Raw genomic sequence first — 26,627 nt, forward strand, 5'->3', positions numbered from 1 at the left:
CTGCCACTCTTTAAGTGCGCCCACCCCCCCAAACAGACTGCAAAAACACACTCAATATCTCTAGTGCCAACATATTTACCCTACGTTAATAACCACCAGGACACATTTTGACACATGCCTGAATCCACCATCAAACTCTTGCCTGCAGAAATGTTAGGGCTAGAACTAGAACAAATGAACAGACCTATAAATAACAAGTGGGAAACAACTTTTGCGAGGGTTAAGAACTTGGAAAGAAATATTGAAGATCAATTAAGTATGGGTTAATCATTTTTACAGTCGTAAATGGTCCAATTCAGAATCTGCAAAAATGCTTTTTCCATATGTAAGAATCCCATTTTAGTGACTCCTAAAATGAGTTTATGATCCCAACACTGAATCAGAATTTGGAAACGGCATGTTGTAGGTGTTATTATTATTATTATTATCTCTCCAAAATACTAGGACGACTTACAGAGGTGTTCCAAATGTGCTGAAGCTTGTTAGCTTGAACAGATAGTTCACAATAAAATCCACTTGCAACACTGAGGGGGAAGTTTGCGATGTTGGTTGCATCACAACTGATCCGACTGACCTCTTTACATGCAGTCCGACCACTGCATTATGATTTGGCGGTCGGAGGGACTGACTTCTGCCTATCGGGGCAGTAAGCGTAAAGTAATACCCTACAATGAGGCGGTGCCTGCTCAGGCACCACCATAGGATTACGATACATGTTTCAGGTAGCCTTTCAATGGCGGTCAGACGGCCATTGAAAGGCTGTTGGAAACGGACTTTGGGGGGCCCTACCAGGGCCCCCGTCCCTCCGCAGCCTCCGCTAAGAGGCCTGGGGGGAACCTGTGGTGCCCCCCAAACACAGATACCACACGTGCCAGGCACCGCGCGGTGCCTGACTCATGGTACATGGATGATTTGGATGTTTGTAAACATCCATTTTCCTAATGCAGGTTATGCAGTGGCCCTTTTCCAACTGCTGCAAAATCCGCATTCGGAAAAATGATGTTTACGACCTCCTCATGGTCTGTTGCATCCAAATTCGGATGGACCAACAGACTAATAGCAGGCCGTCTTCCATTCAAACACGATGCCGGTCGGATGCTCGTCCAACTGGCATCGTAATTAGGGCCTTAGACTGGTGTGAACAAAGCAACTTTGGGGGTATGTAAGCAGATCCTTGCAACATTCATAAGTTTAAGTAGAAGGATCAGGCGGCCATATCGAATTAGGGGTTAATAGTGAAATTAATTTCCAAGACAATTTATTTTCGACTGGAGCTTGTAGAGGTACCAGTATAAAAGCCACATCTTCAGGAACAGAGTGGGAATGGTTAGAAGAATCACTAGTCTCGTATGATGAGGGACAGAGACGCCTTTTACTTTGTTCTTATTCTGAATAAATGGGAAGAGACGAACGGCTGACAAATTGGATTTGACAAAATATTGTACTGTTCCAAGTCAGGAGTGAATACAGAATAGATGGAATATATAACAGACGTAGATAATCGATAGAAGATATTTGCTTGTGTAGTCTCTAATTATGCGCACAAAATAAACATATATATATAAACAAGCTGAAGCATATAACAGCTACTGTGAAACGTCTGGTCATTGTTGTAGAATACTGTATTTCCAGAATTCATTGACAATCTAGCACACAGCTCATGAGGAAAAGAAGCTTTCATAATGGGCTTGGTGTAGAGTTTATTTTAAATGTGATGCTTCGAGAGAGAGAGAGTAGTTTTTAAGTTGCCTTACATAGCTTTGTCTGATGATCTGTAATGGTGCTTGCATTTTCTTTTGAGGGATTGGGCTAGTGACCTTTGGCAACAAGTTGCGATAAGACTCTGGGCATTGCCACCCACATCAGATAACCTTTCACAATCGCTCCATCAATCTGAAGTGCAGCTGGATGGAGGACCCATCTCTCTCGCGACATCAACAGTGCTAAGCTCTGTCCTTTAATAGCAACAAGTCCCCCTTCCGCCTTTGTACAGCAACAGGTTTAACATGGGAGGAGAGAAAAGGAACTCTGGTGAGGAGCAAGTGAGGGTGTCAGGGGCACAGCACTGATGAAGGACGAGCCACACATGCGTCTGGGTTTCAACTCGCTTTACCTTTGGGTAAAGATCTGTCCCGGCATCTTGGCTAGTAGACGTGTCTAAATAAAGGAGAACTGGACCAAAGAGCAATAAATAGCAGACAAATAAGGTTCCTCTGGCTCCACTTAAAGCCTATAAGCCACGAGGGGGCCCTGAAAATCAATACATCCATCAACTTTACCTTTGGTCCATTTGACTCGCCTCCTTCATACACTATACAGCATGTGCAGAGCAGCTGGGCCAGAGTAGAATTAACCCCTCGGTTAAACAAGTGGTAGAGCTAAGAGAACTGGAAAAACCTCGCCTCACGTACAAAAAAAAGAGACTCTTCAAACCCAAACGGCAACAGCCCGACATCTAATACATCACAACTTGCAACATACCGAGGAACAACAGCTGCTGGGAGGCAACAGACCGACTATCAGGGATAGAAGCGGGACTGATGGATACCAGTCAGTAACTCATCATGTTGCTGCTGGGCTCATTCATCCGCACGATACAGCACTGTAATCCAGACTGCAAGTGGAAAGGGGTTTACGGCACGATTTAAGAGCGGTTTACATCAATCCTGACTGACAGACAGACAGACAGACTGAAGAGGACTTCACAATTACTGTGAATGGTTTGTGTGCCTTGGCACAGGCGCCAGCGGCCTGTGATAGACTGCTGAGTTTAAATATGGCCCGGCTGCAAACCCAAGCCTCGGCGAACCAGTTCACAGCTTTTTATATTTTTGCCAACGATAGTCAAGTTCATTTCGAAATAAAAGGAGCAATGGAGAAGGAGATAAAGGCCAATCGATGCAGGGTTTGATTCCATTAAAAAGTAGCTGGCTGACGATTGGTTAATCCTAAATGAACCTAAAAAATGGGTCATGCTGTCAGGTTCAAAGTTATACCAAAAGGAATCTGAGCTGAAATCTCATTAACGTTCAAGATCAATAAATGCTTCGGCAAACATTGTTGGAGGCCATTCACAAGGTTTAGTTCGGTTTTTTTTTGTGGACAGAGTAACTTGCAATAACTCCTCAGCCATTCTTGCAGCACAGTTGTATTAATCCGATGTAACATGGTTTGCTCTCCTTATTGATTTCTAGACGAATGATTACAAAAGGATGAATAATTAAACCCCCATTAGCACTAAACAGCAAGCTAGATGAGTCTACGTTGTTGCCTCGGGGTCTACAAAGAGCCTTAAATGTGGAGCAGTTGATTTTCTTTTTCAGCACTGATGATTTATTTCAAAGTACCAACTTAAAATGATTTACCTATGATTAGAGCATGCACGCTATAAAAATGATAAACCTATCGGTGTGTCGTATTAAATACCGTGAAATGAATGCACAAGGAGAAAATCAGAATCAGGTGGCGTAGAAAACAAAGATAGCAGAATCTATGTATGCAGCCTTTAAATCTGCACGTGGGCTGCCCACTAGCAGCAACAATGTGGTTTGAGCCGCCGACCTTGACGCATTAAATAATTGACTGAACTACGTTTCGATGTATAAAAGAGTGGTGTACAAAATATGCCCTCCTCTCCTTGGGAGCCTCTCATTAAGCGTTTGTACTACCACTCAGGTGTAAAACAGTCCAAGGTAGCAGACTTCTCCCAGACGCACATAAAATATCTTTGGCTTCAGGATCAGCCTTTCTAATGAATATCTCAGAGGTGAATGAATGAATGAATGGCCGACTGGTTGTCTGACTGAGGGAGATCCCTTCTGCAGCCCTTTGCAAAACAAATCGCTTCTTAGCATGCCTAATGGGATGTGTTTAATGCTGACCGGTGGCAGGGCTTGGGTGCTCTCACAGCTGAGACAAGTACATAAAATCGTAACAAATTAAGAGCAAAGCTGCTATATGAGGTTATGTTCCTCTTTATCTACTATGTAGAAAGCCACCCCCTCTTTAATCCGTCTCTCAAAGTGTTAGCTGTCAAGTTCCAAAAATTAAACGGAGGAAATGTGTAGATGCCTGGTGAACGCCCCCTTCGAGAATGTCGCTATGATCAGAAGGGGCAGTAACGGCCCCTCATCAAATGTATTATCTTAGAGGGTACAGAAATCATGTTTGCAGTGCAGTACATTTTTTTGTTACAGAGTGCTTGTCATATGGAAAAACTCACAGGACTGTGTAGAAATGTCTTCTTCAAGATACGTACCATAGTAATGACCGATCCTTTGTTAAGGTCTCCCCCGAGGAGGTGACTGGAGTATAACTGAGATCAAGCTTCAGGTAAGAGCCATTATTTTGAGTCAGCACATTGAACAGAACAGATGATCTCATTCCGTGTGCTGCCTACCGCGGACTTCCCAACTTCAGGTTTCCCTATCCTCACATTTGACTCCTACCCTGGAGTACCCACAATCCACCCGGTGTTCATCACTCTCCTTTACTTCACCTACTTTTTTTCAATTGCTTGCTCCACCTTCTTCTGTTTCCACTCACTCATTAGGTTCCTCAATACATCCCAACCACCACAAGCTTCCCCTTTACTGACCCAGGCGTTTACTGATGACTTCTACGATGGATGGCGGGAAGTAGCCCACGCGGTCAGTGCCCTTCTGGGTATCGTGGATATGTCCCTTCCAGCGGTCATCAGTGGGCTGCTCCAGGACCTGCGAGAAGAATAAGGGGTGTCACTGAGATATCAATAAGGCTCACTTTACCGTGTGGCTGGTGTAGGCACAGCTGTTGTACAATAAATACTGCAGCACTGACTGTAAGAGGTGGCCTAAAAATGTTGGGTGCATACAATGCTTGTAATGCACAGGTGTATTAGCCAGACTGTGCCCGGTGCAGTAACACGCTTGCTGGGAAAATGTATACAAATGTTCAGCAGTTCTGACTGCGGAACATAGTAGTTTTGGTCCATGATGGTGCATGAGCATTGCAAGCAAGATGGTGCAGGAGTGCTAGCTGGGTGGTGCCGCAGATACCTTCGCGTTACAGCGGTGCAGGTGCACATGCTGTGGGATGATATCGGAGCACTGGCTGCAGAATGGAAAAAATCATTACGTGTGCAAGTGAGAGGTCTGTCGTTGGATGGTGTAGGAACTGTGTAATGACTGAGGTGTTGATGTAGATATAGTTGGAGTATTGTAAGTCTACATTCTGTGAACAGTGTTGCATGTATTGACTGCGCGATCTGTGCTATGTGTCGGAGCAGTGGGATGCTGGAGGTGCGATGGTTCTACAATAGTGGATGAATGTTGGGGTGGGGGGCTGGAGAAGCCATGGTGGTGAGGGGTAAAGGAGAACACTGGAGGTAGAGGTAGAATGGTGCAGGGCATTGACAATGCTACAGTGTAGGCGCACTAGAAGTGGGGTAGTGTAGTAGAGTGGCGGCATGTGAACACTGGCATGAAGTTGTGTAGAGATTTGTTAGTTTGGCTGTGTGGGACTACAGGAGATGGGCTCGGGTAGGAGCTGTGGCTGTGTAATGATGGAGACGCTCTGGCTGTGTAAGATGGGACACAAGTGCGGGCGTGCCGGGCTGTATAGCTGTGCAGCAGTGAAGGAGCTCTAAAGGTGGGATGCACAAAGCACTACAGCTGGCATCAGACTGCTAGAGGTAGAGGTAGAATGGTGCTGGGCATTGAAGATGCGATAGTGTAGGCGCACTCAATGTGGGGTAGTGTAGTAGAGTGGCGGCATATGAACACTGGCATGAAGTTGTGTAGAGATTTGTTAGTTTGGCTGTGTGGGACTACAGGAGATGGGCTCGGGTAGGAGCTGTGGCTGTGTAATGATGGAGACGCCCTGGCTGTGTAAGATGGGACACAAGTGCGGGCGTGCCGGGCTGTATAGCTGTGCAGCAGTGAAGGAGCTCTAAGGTTGGTATGGCACAAAGCACTACAGCTGGCATCAGAGTGCTGGAGGTGGGAGGTTAGTGTGCTTTTTCTCACCATAATGATATCTCCCGCTCGGATATTCAGAGCTGTTGGGTCATGAATATTCCAGAAATCCTTCAGTGCTCGAACTTGCAGGATACCAGAGGCCTCTGGAAGCAAAAAGAAGTTGTAGGCATCACATCAGCATATGGGCAGAGCCTCTAAAAGTATTGATCCCTGTTGGCTACTTTAAACATCCATAGTTACTGTGCCAACTTTGCATGACCAGTGCTAGAATATCCAGGCCTATGATCTCCCTACAAGAAGCAGTGTCTCGTCAGAGCGAAGGGCGTCCGACAGTGTCAGCGTCCTCAGAGCAGGGCACTGGTCTGTCGTGGAGCGTTTCAGTACAGTGCATGTTGTATCTTAATGCATCCTCCCCAGGGCTCATGGGCCCTGCTGCTCAGCCCGTGTGTGAGGTCATCTGGGATGTAGAGAGTGTTTGTGGGATTGGAGAGGCACTTCCTCCAGTAGTGCCCGGTGATCGTCACATGACCCGAGCAGTATGATCTTTCTCACAGCAAGGCCCTCTGTGCTACAACACCTCTAGCAGAGGGTAGGCCCATTCAACATAGGGCCTGCTTCCCTCCCTTCTTCATACCACCCCGACGGGACTGGCATGCACAGTACTGTATGATCTCTGCATCCTTCCCACCTCGCTGGCACATACTCACCCCTCAGAAGCTGCTTGATGTCTTTGCTGGCATGGGAAGCTGTGAACTGGTTTACAATATCCAGGGCCGTCTGGCTGTAGGTGTTACGAATGTTCACGTCAATGCCGTTCTGTCAACAAAAAAAGAAAATGAATGCTCGTTAGAATGGCTCCGGAAAACCAAGTCACTCTTTTATCCATCACAGAGCTGCAGGCCAGGAAACGCTTGGGGTGCACGCCCTGACCCCAGTTCCAGTTATGACTGCAACAATCTGGCAAATGGGTTGGTGAGAAGTGTGGGTTAGTAGTGCCTTCTCCATTCATATAGTTTTGTATAATACATATGCATAAATATACATGCATATATAAATAAAGAATATGCATACGTATTATACAAAACTATATGAATGGAAGATACACACACAAACACATATATATATATATATATATATATATATATATATATATATATATATATATATATATATATTGCGCTGAATTAATAAAGATTAAAGTGAATTAGGTTTAACTTTGATTAGAACACCTCAAAGTATGTTGGCAAAAAAAGATGCACAAGTTCACTCAAAAAGGCACAGTTCAGATGCAGTTACGGTAATGAATTAAAACAGAAAAAACTCACAAATTCTCAAGTTATTATTAGGCGCACGCTCCATAGGTCCGAAACAGCCTTAAAAACATAACTCACACACCAAAAGTAAAGCTCATGATCTCACCCTTAATGAAACAGATGGCATTAATGATATTGTATATCATCTTACAGATGCAATAACATATCAAAGTACCCTAACCACTTTGACAAAGATGACCATAAATTAAGTATCATGAATTGGCATGGTTTCGTGTTGTTTCATTACATTTCGCTTTTAGGAATGATTTATTGGTACAAATATTGTGGGGTCCTAAGCCTGCATTTAATGTGCGTGTTGTGGTTTGCATGGCTGTTGAATGAGCTTCGTTTTTACTTTGATATATATTTTTTTAATCATCCAGCACATCCAAGAGTTCCTTGCGCTAAACTCTCCCCAGGTGGACAAGACCTGCAGTACACCACAACTGTCTGTGTGAAGCAGGGGTTGGTCTCCTATGCCCAACCCTCTGCGGGAGGGCAACCGCCTAGGCCAGGCACAGTGGAGTTGAACACAGGGCTAGATGTCAGGCCAGGCCCTGTGCCCAACTCTTCATCCACAGATTATGGACCTCAGCCATGCACAGTGGGCGACAGCCACCAGGGCCTGCTCTGCAATCAGGCTCTGCTCCTACCTCACCTTGTGTAGCGAAACCACCACATAAGCCAGTTGGCCAAGGACAGCAGTAGTGCACTGAATGCATTTTTTTTTCATTTTCTGGTACAGGATTTGCAAATGCTACGCTGGATTCACAAATTCTGATGCCCATGAGGATCCAGGATTTGCAAATCCCAGTAGGCCCAACCCTTCCGGCCTTTTTCTTTTTCTATCGGCCGTGCTTGGGACACTGTGCTGTGCCAGCTGAAGGGCAGGCGCAACAGAAATCTTTCTGTGACTGCCAGCCACTCAGAAACTATCAGAAAGAGGCTGTATAAAGGTCTGGCACCCACTCACAGACCCACTCAGAAACTGACTCGCAGACCCACTCAGACACTCATACACCCACTCACAGATCCACTCAGACATTCACGCATCCAGTCACAGACCCACTCAGAATCTCACACACGCACTCACAGACCCACACAGGCACTTCTACACCCACTTACACAGCTGTAGTGTAGTTCCTATATTCCCAATAGGCTCTGCGCATTGGAATAATATATTCAGCAGTGTAGACGTAGGACTGAGGTTATCTAGGTCTCTACTGACTATATTAGACTTAAGGTTTGCCAGCTACCTCAGAGGTCACTAGAAACTTTCTCGAATAAACGAGGAGGAGTTTAACCTCCCTGGATAGACAAGAAGGGATTAGCTTCTGACAACCATAAAACATGACAACTTTGCTCCCTCCGAATAAGAGTGTATCTCTAGAGTCGTGTGAAAACAATAGACAGCTATTTCACTCAGTCAATCGTGCGTACTTAGTTTCACCAGAGTGCAGAGAAAAGAGAGACGGGCGTTTTCAATAAAAGGTGTAATTTATTGAGCAGTCTTCTTTCTCATGCAAGAGAAATGAATTGCCACAATTGCAATACTCATAGTAAAGTAAAGTGCGTACAGTAAAAGGAGGATTATAAAATAATACTGTAAAAGCATGGATATGGTTTCTTAGCCATATGATACTTTAAAATAGATAAAATATATACATACATATATACATTGACTAACGTACTCAACTGGTGCTTCTAAATACGCCTACCTGACCTAAGCCTAATACGTGGGAAGGAGTAAGTAAGTAGCAGTTTAAGTTAAGTTTGTTTTGCCAAGAATCTGACTCAAGAATTCTCTGTAAGGGTTTAGTCAGCTCCCTACCTGGGTAATAGAAAGCAGGAGGTCTTGTATCTCTCTCTCAGGACTCGATATCCCAGTAACCTGCGAAGGTATCTGGAAACACCGGAGCTGGATTTCTCGGCAGGAGAAAAGACAGCGTCTCTCGCAGTGCGTCAAAAGGGAGGGGCAGCGTCCGTGGGCTCTCGCATCAGCTGGGCTCTCGGGCAAGTAGATAGCTGCTCTGCTCCAAAACCACCACTGTGTGTTTGCTTAGGGCAACGTTGGTATATTTATACCTGAAAGGTGCCGGGTTTGACGTAAGGTTGGACATAAGACGTCAATAAAGATGTCACTAAGAACTGGCTGTTCTTACAGTGCTTCACAGGAGTTCTAGGACGAAATCAAAACAAAAGCAATGGGGATTTCCCAGGTTGCTGGAGGTTTGGTTTGTTTAGAGAACTCGTTGTGCTTTCTAGGAGTCCGGGGAAGTAGCCTTGCTTAATGTGACTGCATGGGCTACGACTAAATATGGATATGATTCTTATTTATTTATTCAAAGTTTTATATAGCGCGAACAAGATCCTTACAGATATCAGAGCGCTTCACAATGACAGGGTAGGGGCAGTAGGAGTGAGCAGAGATAATGGAAGCAGAATAATAGTCACTGACATGGTATGATAATAATAACAGGGATATTATTTATTATAACCTTACAAGGGCATAAAATAGAAATATCGATTTAGGTTCCTAGATAAAAACACAATACAGCTATGTGAACACCCATGCAGTCAATCACACACCCACTCACAGACCCATTTAGCCATTCACACCCACTCACCTACCTCCACAGCCACTCACTTACCTACTTATACAACCACTCACACACCCACTCTCAAAGGTTACAGGTTACAGTTAGGAAATAAAATATTTTAAAAAAATTGAAATTTACTGGGAAAATACCCAAAGGTTACAGGGATGTTATAGTTAGGAAATAAAATCTAAAAAAGTAGAAATTCACTGAAAAACCCAAAGGTTACAGTGATGTTATTGTTAGGAAATAGAATTTAAAAAACCTCAGAAATTTACTGAAAAAAACAAAGGTTACAGGTGCGTTCTTGTTAGGCTCAGATGTGGCTCCAATGCTCTCTACGCCACTGGTTTCAAGCAAGCCTGGCTGGTATAGGGTGATGCCCCGAAACCAGTCCCAGGATGCTTGTTTTACGGTCCAGGGAGGACCTGGCCTGGCAGTTAGGACTGGACTGTTCACATAGGTTACAGGGTCAAGGCTGAATTGCATATGGCTGGGTCCAAACTGGAATGGTGAGGCAAGCTGCACTGGTCCTGTTCCCTGCCAACTCCAATTGCCCAGGTTGTTGATTATATCAGGGTCGCCTTCACCCCTCCCCTCCCCGCCTCCCCCCCCCGCCCCCCAAAGCCCAGGCCATTGGCGAAGTGTTTACACCATTGGGTTCGATTTCGGTGCTTAATATTGCGGCGGATGGGGGGGCTGGAGGGGGGTGAGGCAAAGGGGCAAAAGGGTCTGCCATCTTGCGAGCCCCTCATCGCTCTGTTTTGATTGGACCTTTGGCTGGGTTAACGCTCTCCCCCCTTTACGTCCTCTTCGTGGAAAAGGCCTCCGCCAATTTTGACTCGTAAGACCTCATTATGGGTGTCCCAGTAAATTGAGATCACTGCGCAACCAACTTTTTGCCAAGGGATTGCAATTATAAGTATTGGATCATTTACTGCACCCAGTGGCTGTGATAAAGATCGTACTCTTCAAATACTCACACGTCAAACCTGCTGGAATTTAAAGAGGGGAAAAATGGCCAGTGAATACTGGGCCATTCACATTTTGGTGCAGTAAACACCAAAATATGCTTGTTTTGGTTCTATGTTGAGGGCAAAACTTGAAAAAACTTCACCATTTCGCATCAAATAAATGCAAAATAAATCGGTGTCGGTTCTGATCAGATGCATTAATTATAGAACCAAACACCAGGCTGCTTGTAATGAGGGCCTTAGGGGCAAGTCAATCATCTTGCGCAACTTATGAATTTGCTGGCTTGCCCACCTCCAACATCAAAATGCCCAAGAAGGGGCTCAGAAGAGAGGTGAGCAATGGTGACACAGCTACACACTTCAATTAACCTGGCTTCAAAACATTTGAGAATGCTGACAGTTAACTGAGAGTGAGTTAAAAAAAAATTGGTAGTTGATCGGGCACTATTAATATTCATTTTCACCTACATTAGAGCATTTTACCTCTAGTTACCAATGAAACTGAAAAATATTTCAGCTGACTTTCACACATTTTTACAAAGAATTTGAGTGCCTTCTAAGCTCCTACTGTCCAAACGTCGTTGAGGTGCTATGCCATCCATTACCAGTCATAGCAGAGGCCCCACGTATAAGGTGAGTGGGCATCTCATGACTTGGTCACAATAACCCATGCTTTTTGGCCATGTGTCCGTGAGGAGAGACCCTTATGGGTAATTGGGAGTCAACAGTGGCCCACCATCGAAATTGCTCAGATGACCTTCATCAAAATTACGGCCTCAGTATTAATTTCAGAAAAATGACCACTTCATCACGTCAGCCCAATGAATTTTAATTTAAGTTGGCCAGCCTTTCATTATGGGGTCACTTACCAATTAAACAGAAGGATTACGAAGGTCCCCCAATATCCCAGTCGCTGGCTGAAAAGTTTGTGTGGATCCACACTAAGGCATCACTGGTGCAACACAAAATACCTTTCTTCACTAAATAAAAGCCACAATTACTGTACATTGACGCAGCCTGTCTGCAGCAGCATGAGGATAGAAAGCACCCCTTCAAAAAAGGTGGTGGGTGCAAATAATGATCAAACCTCCTAAAAGGCCTTGAGCACACCGCAACCTGTAAAGATGTGGCTCACACCAGGATGGCTCACTAAAGGCATCCTTCTTCCCTGAGGCATCCCTTTAAGAAGCCTTCTCCGGAAAGACAGCCCATGCCCACCCGTGGCCAGCCCAAAGAGCAGAATAAGACTCAGCTGTGACTGGATGTCTGGGCACAGTCGCTGAGACCCCCTGGACCACCTAAGAAGAGCAAGCCGAACGAAAACATCAGTTTGCCCACTTTTCCCTTTATCACTCTGGGGGAGGAATGCAAAGCTTCCACACATTGTGTGTTTTCCCAGCAGCCTCATTTCCTAAAGTTCTATGATGAAAGTAAGATGATCGTTTTTACATAGTGCTTACACCCGTGCCTCTGTTAGATAACCAAGTTCAAGCAACAGATCCTACCTAGTTAACTCAGCAGTACTCTTTTTACCCATCTTGAACAGAGGTCCAAATGGGGAGGGGGGAGGAAGGCTGACATTCCCAAGCTTTATTAATGGAATCAAAACAGTTCAAATACTTTTTATTTTACAAAAACAGCTCCTGAATGATTGAGTAAATGTGGAGAAGGGGTCCCCTCTTACATCAATCAATCAGGGATTTGTGAAGCGCGATACTCACATGTGAGGGTCTCAAGGCATGGGGGGGGGGGGTGCAGCTCCCAATCAGCCAAAGAACCAGGTCTTGAGGCTCTTTCTGAAGGTGTGCTGTTGGGGGAACGTCTGATGTACAGTTTGAGTTCGTTACAGGTTTTTGCTGTGATGTAGGAGTAGGCTCTTCCACCCGTTCTGGCTCTGCGGGTACGCGGAGTTTCGGCGAGGTCGGCAGAGCAGATGTTTCTCTTGGGTGCATGGAAGGAGACTCTTTTATTGAGGTATTAGGGTCCGGTGTTGTGAAGGAATTTGCAGGCATGAGTGAGTAGCTTGAAGGTTACTCTCTTTTCGACATGGAGCCAGTGGAGGTTTTGTAAGTGCTGGGTGAAGTGTTCATGCCGTGGGATGCAGAGGACGAGCCTGGCAGCTGTGTCCTGGATGTTCCGGAGTTTCCGGAGCAGGGATTTGTTGATTCCGGTGTAGAGGGTGTTTCCGTAGCCCAGTCTGCTAGGTATGAGTGCGTGGGTAACAGTCTTTCTGGATTCTGGGGGGATCCACTTGAAGGTCTTGTGAAGGATGCAGAGGGTTATTAAGCACGTGGAGGAGACGGCATTGATCTGTCGGGTCATGGTGAGGGAGGAGTTGAGTATGATGCCGAGGTTCCAGGCGTGGTCCGTGGGGGTTGGTTGCCGTTGCAGAGTGCGGTGGGCCACCAGATGTTATCCCTTGCTGAGGGGGGTGGGTCAAGGACTTCTGTCTTCTCCGAGTTGAGCTTCAGACAGCTGCTGCTCATCCGGGATGTGACGTCTTTCAGTCCTTCCTGGAAGCTGAGTCTGGTAGTGTTGGGTTGCCTCATCAGGGAGAGGATGAGCTGGGTGTCGTCGGCATAGGATACTATGCTGAGTCTATCCTGTCTGACTATGGCAGCGAGGGGGGCCATGTAGATGTAATTGAAGAGAGAGAAGGGAGAGACAGCTGTAAAAAAAAAAGCAAGACCTCTCTCCGGGGTGCCTGCTACCTGAAAGAAATGTCACCGTGTGCAATTTGATAATCAGAAAATCTAAAGGCTGATTGGGAGCTAGTACAGCCTTTAATTGGCAGAATCTCAGTTAATATGCCTGCTGCAAAGAATGTGTTCCATGCAAATCACTGAACTGTATTTTATGTGACTAGCTCATTGGATTACTGCTTTTATAACGAGATCCTGTTCTTAATTATATTTCACAAGTTACACTCCTTATATAGCACAGTGACCTATGAACCGTCATCAAAGAGCTACATTCAAACTGCATGGCATAGGTTAGTTAGAATGTTGCTTTTTCTTAGTCTTCGCTGTGGTAATGTTGCTTTAAAAAAAAGATTTATTTTGGTAGAAATCCATTCTTATTGGTTAAGCCAACCACCGTGGTAGGTTTTAAATGCGGAGTTTGAGCTTCTCCAGACCAATGGAGGGCTATGGAGAGAGGAGGGGCACTGTTGGAGGATGGTAATGAGGGGATCCGTGGAGAAGGAGGTTGGGGAGGGAGAGGTCAGGCGCTGGGGGTGGCGGGGTGCAAAAACGGATTGTCGCACCAGGCGCCACCTGTGCTAAAGCCGGGCCTGGCTGCAATTTCCTTTGTGTTGTCTAAAAGGGCTTCTTTAGTCTAGTCCCCTCCTGGTCATATTTACCATCATGTCTTTAATCAACTTCCTTCCTCGCTGTTCTTATGCTCGGATCTCCTCTTCAACCCCCTCTTTGCTTTCTGTCCGGGTGTGCGCGCTCTGCTCCATCCTGCATCCCTTTCGGCTCCTTTCAGGGCAACCTCCTGACCTTTACCCTCACTCGGTGCATCATGTTGTCCCTCCTTCGATATTATTGAACGGGCACTTTGAAAACGGACTAAATTCAATAAACTGAAACGACCCCGCCAGTAGCCTCCATCTTGGCAATCCATAAAACAATTAGAAGAGCTCTGACGGACATGCACTCAGAGCAACCTTTAGACAAAATGGAGGGAAATATCCGGGTGCGAGCTGAACTGACAGACCGTCTCCCCCAGCTACGAATGGGGCGTGCATAAGGAGCCTTGCACGCCGTCAGGACAGATTTCGATCCGTCAGTGTCAGGGGTGAAGGTTATTAATTAAAGTATGGGAACTGAGTACAGTGGGGGCGGGGTCCTCAGGTGTAGGGAGGCGTGGCTAAAAAAAGCACATAATTTCTACGGTGTAGGCCTTTCACCTACATGCATGTAACTTTATATGAAATATAATGTATGCACACCTCAAGAGAAAAATAAATGCAACTTAAATGTTCTCCTAGTCGGAAAGCTCAGTTGGTTAATGCAATCACTTCAGATGCCTGTAAATGTAACGGGGCGGTCACGGATTTAAAATCTGGTCTGCGCTCTGGGGATATAGTAATGTTATTAACAGTGCTAAGAGATCTAAGCTTGTGACAGAAAGCACTGTGTGCCATTAGTTTAAAAAATGTATAAGACTCAGTGTAAAGTTGCACATAGTATATATAAATAGGCTGTTGCAAAATGTGCTAAAAGACTTTACATTTTTATAGTGGCTTCAAAAGTTATGATGGTAAGACGCTGACTGTACCTAGCGTAAACCTTTTTCAAGGCTATCTGAGTGGAGTCACTAGCTATGCCCGTCCCTGCTCCGGCTGCAGTGACTGCACTCAGCTGCCCTTGCAATGTAAAGTGCTCTGCCTATGCCCGTCCCTGCTCCGGCTGCAGTGACTGCACTCAGCTCAGCTGCCCTTGCAATGTAAAGTGCTCTGCCTATGCCCGTCTCTGTTCCAGCTGCAGTGACTGCACTCAGCTCAGCTGCCCTTGCAATGTAAAGTGCTCTGCCTATGCCCGTCCCTGCTCCGGCTGCAGTGACTGCACTCAGCTCAGCTGCCCTTGCAATGTAAAGTGCTCTGCCTATGCCCGTCCCTGCTCCGGCTGCAGTGACTGCACTCAGCTCAGCTGCCCTTGCAATGTAAAGTGCTCTGCCTCTGCCCGTCTCTGTTCTAGCTGCAGTGACTGCACTCTGCTAGCCCTTGCAATGTAAAGTGCTCTGCCTATGCCCGTCCCTGCTCCGGCTGCAGTGACTGCACTCTGCTAGCCCTTGCAATGTAAAGTGCTCTGCCTATGCACGTCTCTGTTCCAGCTGCAGTGACTTCAGTGGCCTCTTCTGGGGCCAGAGGTACCCACGGATTTTGCATCCACAAACAATGCGATTCTCAAAATCGCCGGGTTTGTGACAGTAATTCAGGACCGGCAGTCTATGTGTATTTCAGGTACTGTGAGTCGGAAAACGCGATCTGATTTGTAAAGTGCCACTTGCAACCCATTTGGGATCGCAAAGAGCTGGGGAGAAGAAGAAAGGAGCGTCTGTCCTCCTTATTGTAATTCAGAATGTCATTTATCAATGGTTTGCAAACTGGGAGGCAGGCTCCACTTTGTGAATGGGGCACGCGGCTCCAATGGGGGGCGGGGCAGAGTCTCATTCATTACTAATGAGGTAGGAGGCTTTTTTACGACCTCCTGCAAGTGATCATTTTGTGATGCTGCTGATTAGTGCATCGGCCACTTTACAAAATGAAGCCAGGGTCGCAACCAATCGCTCAAAGGTGTTCTAACTGAAGGGACGCTCTGACACCTTCGGGTAATGTTCGCGCTATATAAAATCGCATTAAATAAAATAAATAAATAAAAAAAATCACTCTGGCCTGCCTTAAACATGGCATTGGAAGAATTGATATTTTATGGTTCCCAACGGTATTCCTGCTATATATAACTCTTTCCCCCTGCCTCCTGCCTTGAGACTCACAGGAGGAACCAAGCCGTGGAGCACTGTGGGTGTGCACCGGGTGCCCCCAGTGTGGTGGCTTTCATCAGCATGTCCGTCTTTTGTGCAAGTCTCTTCCTGAGGTCTTTCCACGCGCTGCCGCTTCCTCTCTTCCTGCTGCGCCACACCTCGTCAACATCCACTCAGGTTTCATGTTTATGTTTATGTTTATGACATTTTTATTGCGTGCAAATACCCGAGGGTGTCTCGGCGCAGATCGGACTCCTGAGATGAAGCTACCTTATAATTATTGGTCAAATAACCAAGTTTTCAGGAGTTTTCTAAAAATGGTAAGGGTTGGACTGGTTTTAATGAGCAGGGACAGGCAAAGATGCTGGAAGCCCTGCACCGAGCAGCGGCGCATCTCACCCGAGAGCTGCCCTCTCTCCTCGCTGCTGGGGGGGGGGGGGGGGGGGGGGGGAAATAAACCCAGCAGGAGGACAACACTCCTTTAATACACACGCAGGCACACCCATGTCCAAACCCACACCTGACCAACACACCTTAACGCAACAGAAAGCCAAGGCCAATAAAAAGAAAGGTAAATGTCACTCAACTGTTAATAGGGTCGACACTTTTCTCTGAGAAAAATATAGGCCATTTGCTTTCGTTTTAAGATTCTGCAAGGGCCAAGACATGATACTGAAGTACAACTTTATATAAAACCGTCTGTATCCATATATTTAACATGACCTTTCTATCCTTAATTATCAGTCGGGAAACGTTTAAGACAGCTGTTAACACAAATTAGAACATTGGAATGTTGGAAAGACAATGGAGTGCTCCCTGCTTCGCAGACCAACATTCCGATGTTTTACAAAGGCCTCTCGGAGCTTCAGGGGATTTAAATCCCCTCGAGCTTTGAGAAGCCTTTGTTTTATTTGTTAGAACTTTCTGCCCTCTAGTGGCAGATTGTTCTAATAGACTTATATCCCTTCGTAGCAGGGCTATACCGGCTATTAAAGTCCCGTCCATTCTTAAAGTCCCTCGCCTTCGGCTCGGCCCTTTAACGCAGGAGCGGACCTTTAATAGCCGGTATAGCCCGCTATATTAAAGTGCTTTCTTATATTTACTATTTAAAGCATGTACGTATAAAGGGTAAAAATATCAACTGTAAGTTATTTTAATACATTTTTACTGACCAGGACATTAAAATACTGGTCATGCCTGGAATAAAACGGCCTAGAGGCAATCCTACCTGTTAAGAATAAACTGGCATTTTGTGGTGCTCCAGATTCCAAACTTCGCCCAGTCCTGCCATCTAGTGCTGATCGCAGACAATGCAAGCTGTTTTTGTTTGAAAAAGTGTTTTTTGGTTTCGAGGTGACTCGTGATACTCCCTAGATATCCACAATGAGCAATAGACTACAAATCAGATTGTATTTCCCTCATAGGGGTAAGAGAGTAGGTGTAGGTCCAGCATACCTGACCCACAAGTTGGCATTCCACTTATCCGCCACACAACTCCGTTCTGCCCAACTCGCCCTATCTTACTTTTCCAGGATCTACAAGTCCAGACCCGGGGAACGTTCTTTCTCCTACCTCACAGAGGAGACCTGGACTACCCTGCCTTCCCACCTCAGGCAATCTGCGTCGCTGATACGATTCGAGAAGGACCTCAAAACCTGGCTCTTCAAATGTTCCCACACAAAGAAGGACCAGCCTTTAGATCCTCTCGGATGAATAGCCGTGCTTTACAAGCCCCTGATTGAGTGATGCGAACCAGGCCAGACTATATGTACAGTGAAGATGTATTTGAAAGTCAGTGTTCCAAAACCTCAAGCTTGCTTTAGGAGAGGTGGAAGGGGGCATGTGCATTGAAAGCACTACAAGTTGCAAACCAATTGTAAGAAGTAATGTTTTCTGTATGCAGCAAGTGCTACTAAAGATCAAATGATTTGCAAAGACTGGAAAGCAGTGCCCTTGTCCACAAAGCAGTGGCCTACAAGCTGTTAACGTAAGACATGTGGAGCAATGCTTTAAGGACAGTTTGCCCTACGTTTGCCTGTTGCAGAGTATGAAATTCCACACAGTGTGTGGTAAACACGTGGATAGTAGGCCATGTAGCGGCTTTACAAATGTCTACCAGCGGGCTATGGCTGAGGACGGTCTCCGGGGTTACTTTTTGCCAGTGAAATTTGCTCTAGGCACAGTGTGGGTTTGGCTTTAGAATATCAGACTTAAATGCACTTAATTAGCCATCTCACTAGGACTGCCTTGGAAATGGGCTTTCCCATGTGGGGCTTGCCAAGACTTACACAGAGTTGCTATGTCTTTTGTAACGATTTAGAGATTTCAGCGTCGCACGTTACACATGTGGTGTCTACAGTATGTAAACATGTGGTGTCTCTACAGTATGTAAACCCTTTCTGCAACCAAAAGATTCAGAGAAAAACATTGGCAAGTCAATCGTTTTATTGATGCGGAACAAAAACAGTTCACCGTTGGTGGTAGAGGTGTCCTTTTTTGGCACTGACAGTGAACTCCTGATTTGTAGAGGATTGACATGGCTTGATGAGTGCAAGCACTGTGTTCTGCTGCTGCACTTACCAAGCAGTTGTCCAAATACAAGACATAATGCTGCTGCATTTAAAATATGCTGCTGGCACTAGCAGACATTTGGTTACCCCTTGCTGGGCTGTTGTGACCCACAATAGTAGGATAGGAGGAATTTGAAATGGTAATGAACTACACTTACCACAAACCCAAGGTACTGATTGAAGGTCTAAGTAAATACAAGGAAGTGAGTGTCTGAAAAGTTTCAGCGCTCCATCCTTCGTCTTATTGTGTTTGCATTTAGATGGCAGGTATGCCCCGACGTGGGACCCTTACTCACTTTGCCACTGGATTCTAGCTAGCTTGGCTGATGAGGGGTGTTCACCCCAAACCGGTCCGAGGATGCTTATCCGGTCCAGGGAAGACATAGGTAGGCGGTTCAGGCTGGACTGTTCCCATGAGGCACAGGGTCAAGACCGATTTGTATATTGCGGGGTCTGGGCTGGGGTGGCGAAGTGAGCTAAAAAACGATGATGGATTCAACCCAGATCTAATAGTGACTAGGAGTGAGTGTCTGAAAAGTTTCAGCGCTCCGTCCAATGTCTTATTGTCTTTGCACTGATTGAAAGTCACCGTGTAGTCTCCAATGTAGAGTAGGAGGATGACGTTTTGGAAAGTAGACATATTGAAATCCACTGATCTTCTCCAGTGTGGAGTCCACCTATGGGCCAAAGAGATGTTCTGAGTTAAAGGATATAGCAAGAGGGTGCAGCTGGACTTACAGACGAAAGCCGGACAGCCTCAGCCATGCACGTCTGTGAATAAAGACACGGGTATTTGCTTTCTGTGCGGCCACATCACATCAGCAGCACCTGATGTCCGCCTTTGAAATTGTATTTCTTTCTTGAACACTTTCCCTGCCTCTTTTTCTGTGCACCCTTTGAAGGCGCTTGACAAGTTCATCCATTTCCTCTCTTTCATGTCCATCACATTTAGAGAGTTGGCGGTACACCCTTGGTGGCAGCTCCCACTGCCACTCGCTTGCCCAAAGCATCCATCATCTTGCTCTCCTTACTGGGTGGAGGTGCATTACCAGTGGCTTGAGTGAAGACCCTCTTCTGTGCGGTGCGCACGACAAAGGAGTCAGGTGAGGCATGCCTGTGAATGTAGATTGGATCACGTGGCACTTGTACTGATTTTCCACTCAGGATGCCACCACTTGGGTTTTGACTGGGTCTTTGTGTTTTTGAGCTGAACACTTCAACATGCTTTTAAGCATGGAAAGGAACTGGACAGACAGCTTCCTTTCCAAAAAGGTCTCAATGAGGCAAACCTCTTCCTCTTCATGGAGGTTCACTCTATGGTGGCCTGCCGCCTGCTGGATAACACCATGCTCTCGAGCTGTGTGGCATTTGCTCCTAAGGACTTCCAGGTGATGGTTCCAAAATATTGAGAAAAGGACCCTGGATCGAAGGGCATTCTGGAGTCGAGGTCAACGTCATGAAAGAGTTTGAATCCAGCCATATATAGATAGACCAATGGAGAGTAAGCGTTTTTTTCTTAAAAAACGATAGGACATTTCGGCAGTCAACCACTAGATGGCAGGGCAGGGCAATGCAAAGCAATAAGACTCCTAATATGCCAGGTTGCAAAACCTACACTACATCTATTCCCTTTGTGGTCTGGCATAGAGCAAACACGTCGTATCATCAGTAATATGAGACACATAAGGAGGCTTTGGATCAGGCTTATTTGGCTTTTGGGTTGTTGGAGTATGACTGAAATGTTTGGTCTTCCCAAAAGAAAGCATACATACAGTGTGGGTTGGTCAGCCTTCTTTAGGAACTGTCTTGGTCGGAGTGTCAGCCATATCTTCGATCAGCCCACAGGACAGCAATCTGACAATTACACTGTCACTTAAGTTGAGTGGCGGCATTTAGTCTGTGCACTGAAATCTAAGATTTCTTTGCACAACCAAATATAGTAAAGGGTGAAAGTATGCACTTAAGAGAAGTGTAATTTTTGTCTTTTTGTGCTTTTAGCAAGTTTGTTTACAACTACAGTATGCTTTTAACAGACTTAACTTTGCCTGACAAATATTATGAGCAGCGCGATGGTGCATAATGTCTGTGCACTTCTCTTAATTTAATAACAAATGGGCAGATGGGGCTACTTTTTACCGTCAAGTATCAAGTATTTTACCTTATCATCTCCAAAGAAGACTCTATCCAACTCGAATCGATCCAACCCTGCGACTGGTCAGATCATCATATTGTCACATTCTACATCAATGAAAAAGTCAAAGTTAACCCGGCTCAAACCTCCAAGCCCAAAATTTGGAAAAGAGACCTGAAAAAACTCAAACCAAACTCTCTACCCCCTAACAGTTGCAACATCCTAACTCCCCCTACCGGCATCTCGGACGTTCAATCCTTGACTGACCACTATCTCAACGCAATGACCACAATAATTGATGAGGCGGCACCTTTGCAACTAAAAAGAGTATCTACCAAAATCTCCAACCCATGGTACGACGGGAGTCTCAACGAGGACCGACGAGCCATGCGAATGGCAGAGCGCACCTGGAGATCAGCTCCCTCTGCACTGCATCTAAAAACACTGAAGAAAAAGAGAAACGCCTACTTCAGGAAAATTAAACGCTCAAAACCAGATTTCTTCAGCCACCAGCTCGACCAAGCAAGGAACAGGCCGAGGAAACTGTTTGAACTAATCAGAACTCAATGCAAGGAACAACCCCAGCCACACAGCAATATGCACGAGGCTCCCTCCTGTGAAGACTTCTTCGCTTTCTTTATCCAAAAAACTGACAACATAAAGAGCGATCTCATCATTGACGCAAGCCTCTACTCCAAGCCTCATTGCATAGCACCCACTGAACGAAAAAACAATGCCACATGGTCATCCTTTGTCACCTACTCTGAAGAAGAAATAGGGAAACTGCTCAGCACCATTAAACCATCCAATCACCTCACGGACCCCCTCCCTGCTAACGCTGTAAAGGACTTTATCCCTTTGCTCCTCCCACTCTGGACTAAAATTATCAACAGCTCACTTCAACAAGGAACCATCCCTGACTCCCTCAAAGTAGGACAAGTCACGCCTTTACTAAGGAAACCTACAGCCGACCCCTCTGATTTAAACAACTACCGTCCCATTACCAATATCCCCACTCTCGCCAAATTGTTGGAAAAATGCGCACAACTACAATTGACTAAACACATTGACCAGTTTGACCTCCTCAATCCTCATCAATCAGGTTTCCGAGCGGGGCACAGCACTGAAACGGCTATGACTCACATAATTGACGACGCCCTTCAAATGCTAGATCAAAACGATACCTGTCTCCTCATCCTTCTTGATCTTTCTTCAGCATTTGACACCGTTAAGCATGAGAATTTACTCGAACTATTAAACACAAGAATGGGTCTATCTGGGACAGTCCTCAAATGGTTCACTTCCTTTCTAAACAACAGGTCGCAGAAATTCAAGAGTAACAACCTGATGTCCTCACCTATACCTGTCTCGTTAGGCGTCCCACAAGGTTCCTCCCTATCCCCAACTTTGTTCAACCTAGTTATGGAACCCCTCACCACCTTGTTACAAGAGTCCAATATACACTTTCACATGTATGCTGATGATACCCAACTATATCTCAAATTGCAATCCCCCAAAGACATTGTGCTCCTGAACTCAACGATCAGAAGCACCCAATCCTGGCTTGCCGATAATCATCTCAAACTCAATGCTCTGAAAACAGAGTTCCTTCTTATCTCACCTCCCGCCAAGATCTCTACCACACAACTCTGGCTTAAAGACCTAACTGCACTCAATGTCCAACCCACCATCGTAGACTCAGCAAAATCCTTAGGCATTACACTGGACACCAATCTCAACATGCAGTAACATATCAGCAAGGCAACTAAGGGTGCGAATTATCAAATCAATACCCTGAGGAAACTTAAACCCTTCCTCCCTGCCAATGTTATGTTATGTTATGTTATGTTATTGACTTCCAAACTGCAGTACAAGCACTAGTCATCCCTCGAATAGAGTATTAACTGCAAACACAACAATGATGGACAGAATGTGGATCAATGTCACACATTCACCCCAGTCCAAAGATCTGGGCCCAAATCCAAACGATGGATTTGGGCCCAGATCCACATTCTGTCCATCACTGTTGTGTTTGCAATTACCGCTCTAAGTGTACTGGGGATGCTCAGACGTGAGTCCCAGGCACTCCACACCACTGGAGTCAAGCTAGCCGGGCTGATGAGAGGTGTTACCTCGAAACCGGGCCGGTCCTCGGATGCTTGTTTCCGTTCTGGGAAGGACATGGCTTTTGTAGTTCGGACTGGACTGTTCCCATGGGGCACAGGGTCAGCGCTGATTTGCATATCGCCATTGTCTAACCCAGGGTGGTGTGGAGTGGAAAAACGATGGATTTGGGCCCAGATCTTTTGACTGGGGTGAATGTGTGACATTGATCCACATTCTGTCCATCACTGTTGTGTTTGCAATTACCGCTCTAAGTGTACTGGGGATGCTCAGACGTGAGTCCCAGACACTCCACACCACTGGAGTCAAGCTAGCCGGGCTGATGAGAGGTGTTACCTCGAAACCGGGCCGGTCCTCGGATGCTTGTTTCCGTTCTGGGAAGGACATGGCTTTTGTAGTTCGGACTGGACTGTTCCCATGGGGCACAGGGTCAGCGCTGATTTGCATATCGCCATTGTCTAACCCAGGGTGGTGTGGAGTGGAAAAACGATGGATTTGGGCCCAGATCTTTTGACTGGGGTGAATGTGTGACATTGATCCACATTCTGTCCATCACTGTTGTGTTTGCAATTACCGCTCTAAGTGTACTGGGGATGCTCAGACGTGAGTCCCAGGCACTCCACACCACTGGAGTCAAGCTAGCCGGGCTGATGAGGTGTTACCTCGAAACCGGTCCGGTCCTCGGATGCTTGTTTCCGTTCTGGGAAGGACATGGCTTTTGTAGTTCGGACTGGACTGTTCCCATGGGGCACAGGGTCAGCGCTGATTTGCATATCGCCATTGTCTAACCCAGGGTGGTGTGGAGTGGAAAAACGATGGATTTGGGCCCAGATCTTTTGACTGGGGTGAATGTGTGACATTGATCCACATTCTGTCCATCACTGTTGTGTTTGCAATTACCGCTCGAATAGAGTATGGCAGCATCGCCCTCTGCGGACTCCCCCTAACTACTACTGCTCCCCTAAGAGCTTCTCTAAACGCTGCAGCGAGACTCATCACTGGTTCAAAAAAACACTCACATATCTCCCTGACTTTAAACACCTGAACTGGCTGCCTTTCGAAGCCAGAATACATCTGAAAATCGCCTGCATGACGCACAAAGCTGTCCACATGAGCTCACCAAGCTATCTCACTCAGAAGCTGACAATCTCTGGCGGTTCTAGAAACACCAGAGGCTCAAACAATCTTCTGCTGAAGCCTCGAAGATTCCGGAAGGAAAAAACTTATAAACGCTCCTTCTCAGGAATGGCACCCAGGATCTGGAACTCACTCCCCCCTGAAACGAGGCTCATCTCCTCCACTACACTGTTTAAGAAAGAAGTAAAAGCTATCCTCATGGCTAAATACACTTGAAGCGCTATTCTGAACTTTGTTAAGACTCCGCACTGATCTGTACTCCTTGTTCGACCCCGTGGATTATTTGTTTTATATGTATTAATGATTTATTTGATTTTCTAGGCTACCACGTGTTTGTACTACTAGCATTTTTACTTACCTGTTTGACTATGTTCCCGCATGCTCCCCCCTTTTTTATGTGAAGCGCTCTGATATCTGCAAAGATCTTGTTCGCGCTATACAAAACTTTCAAAATAAATAAATAAAAATAAAGTATATTATTGTAATATAAACTGCAAGCAGCATCCTAATAACAGGAGCTACTGAAGCATGTTTTCCTTTTTTGGTTGTTGCATTTGCTTCCTATACACAACTGTGTGCTTCATAAAGGCCACAGTCAGGGATTTCTTACAGTGTGAATGATCTTCGAATAAACAATTAACATCACACCAGGAAGGTTCAATGCAGTCGAGGCCAGACCGCCACCAAGGAAGGCAACAACGAGCTCTGCAACTAATGATTCTGGAAGAACAGCTCGTAACTTTGTTTGATTTCATTATTAGTCAGTTCCAATTTTATCTACAGTTTCATGACTCTCCACGCACTAAAATCTGTTTTAATCATGGTGTCCAGTTTAATGACTGAGGATCGTGACTTTATCAACCCCTGTTTATGAGGGGTTTCTTGGTTTGGTGGCTGGTTTCATGAGGTTATCCAGAGACTCAGAATGTTTCTAGGGACTCTTGGCTGAATTAGGGATCACTGTTTTGTATCACACTTTGCTGGCCTCTTCTCGTTGGGCCCATTCATATATCTTTTGCTTTATAGAGGCTTGTAAGGTGATGTGATACATGTATGACGAAAGACGAAGCTGAGGCTTCATAATTACGTCAAAACTTACCAGAGAGTGCAGCTATCTGGTTGCGGGGACAGTTGCGGGGACTTGCCGATAGCTGACCAAGAAAAGCACCGTACACGTTGCTTTCCACTAGCTTTTTGTTTACCACTCTCATTTTTTGCTTTATCTCCGATGGTTTTTATTTGTTTTAGCCTGTCCTTGCTCCTAGCCTGTTTACCATCTCTCAGATGGACTCCTTTAATCCTTCTGCAAGTGTCGGATTTTCTGGAACTTTTTCTTCTTTTTCTAAAAGCCCTCCATGAGAGTGCATGTGTTTCCCCCATGCTCTGTGTTTTCCCACTTTTCCCAGCACATTTCGTTTCCTAAAATTATAAAACAAATACCTTCCACCACTTGGTCTTCAGCTGTCACTTTGATACAGCTTTGCATTTAAGCCTCTATAATGGGCCCTTCATCTCCACGTTGCCCTCTCTTGTTCGTTCCCTTCCAGCTCCCCATGTTGCTCTGTCAGTTTGCGTCCGCCACCTGTGTTTTCCAGGCTCCCTATCCCCGCACACCCCAGAGGTGCTTCTTTCGGCCTGCCCTATGTGTTGCTTACCAGCCCTCTGTGATTCCACCCCTCTTTTGCTTTCCACAACTGCTTTATTTCCTCCACCTAATCACGTCAGATCAGTAAACAAAAATAAAAATGACACGTGTTTTTTCTTCTTTTATGTGCTGAATGCTTGGTGCGCACACTTACATAAGCTTTTTTTCTGTTGATTAACCATGCTGCACATTATCAAGGACGTACAGCGTGGCTAAAACCAAAGGCGAAGTCAATCGGTCCCAAAGGAGAGGCCTGGTAAAGCTGGTTTCTAGAGTCCTGATCACTGAGCATGACACATCAATAGTCACAACCGTCCGCCCACCACTTAACATTGCATTTCATTATTGCTGCAAACATACTTCGAATGAGTCACACACTATTCAATCCACCCGAAGGAAAATAATTTATTTAAAAATAAAATTGTGCTTTTGTAAACAATATCAATAATATGAGGTGCCTTGGGAACTCATACCTTTACAGACTCAGCCTACCCTGCATTTGTCACATAATTATTTATCTACTACTTATATGCTGATTTTCTTAAAACATTTGTAAACCAAAAGTTAGATAAAACTGCATAGAAGACAGTAATGTAGCGAGAACCATCTAACAGAAGTTAACCACTTTTCTTTCACTTTTCCATTAAAACATGCTGACCCTAAATTAAGTCAGCCTCTCTCTCAAACTT

The 26,627-nt window shown here is 45.6% G+C and overlaps 1 protein-coding gene across 2 annotated transcripts in view; it reads right to left on the bottom strand.

Annotated features, from left to right (window-relative positions):
• Window positions 1-26,627, bottom strand: part of CASKIN2 (CASK interacting protein 2) — a 277,560-nt gene that overhangs the window by 89,672 nt on the left and 161,261 nt on the right. For both annotated transcript variants that reach the window (XM_078654526.1, XM_078654527.1), the window contains 3 exons: window positions 6,665-6,773; window positions 6,006-6,100; window positions 4,598-4,715 (listed from right to left, as the gene is read on the bottom strand). In XM_078654526.1, the coding sequence (XP_078510652.1) occupies window positions 4,598-4,715; window positions 6,006-6,100; window positions 6,665-6,773 (322 nt within the window). The remainder of the gene's footprint in view (window positions 1-4,597; window positions 4,716-6,005; window positions 6,101-6,664; window positions 6,774-26,627) is intronic.

This window comes from Lissotriton helveticus, chromosome 7, assembly GCF_964261635.1.
Source record: "Lissotriton helveticus chromosome 7, aLisHel1.1, whole genome shotgun sequence".
Lineage (NCBI taxonomy): Eukaryota > Metazoa > Chordata > Amphibia > Caudata > Salamandridae > Lissotriton > Lissotriton helveticus.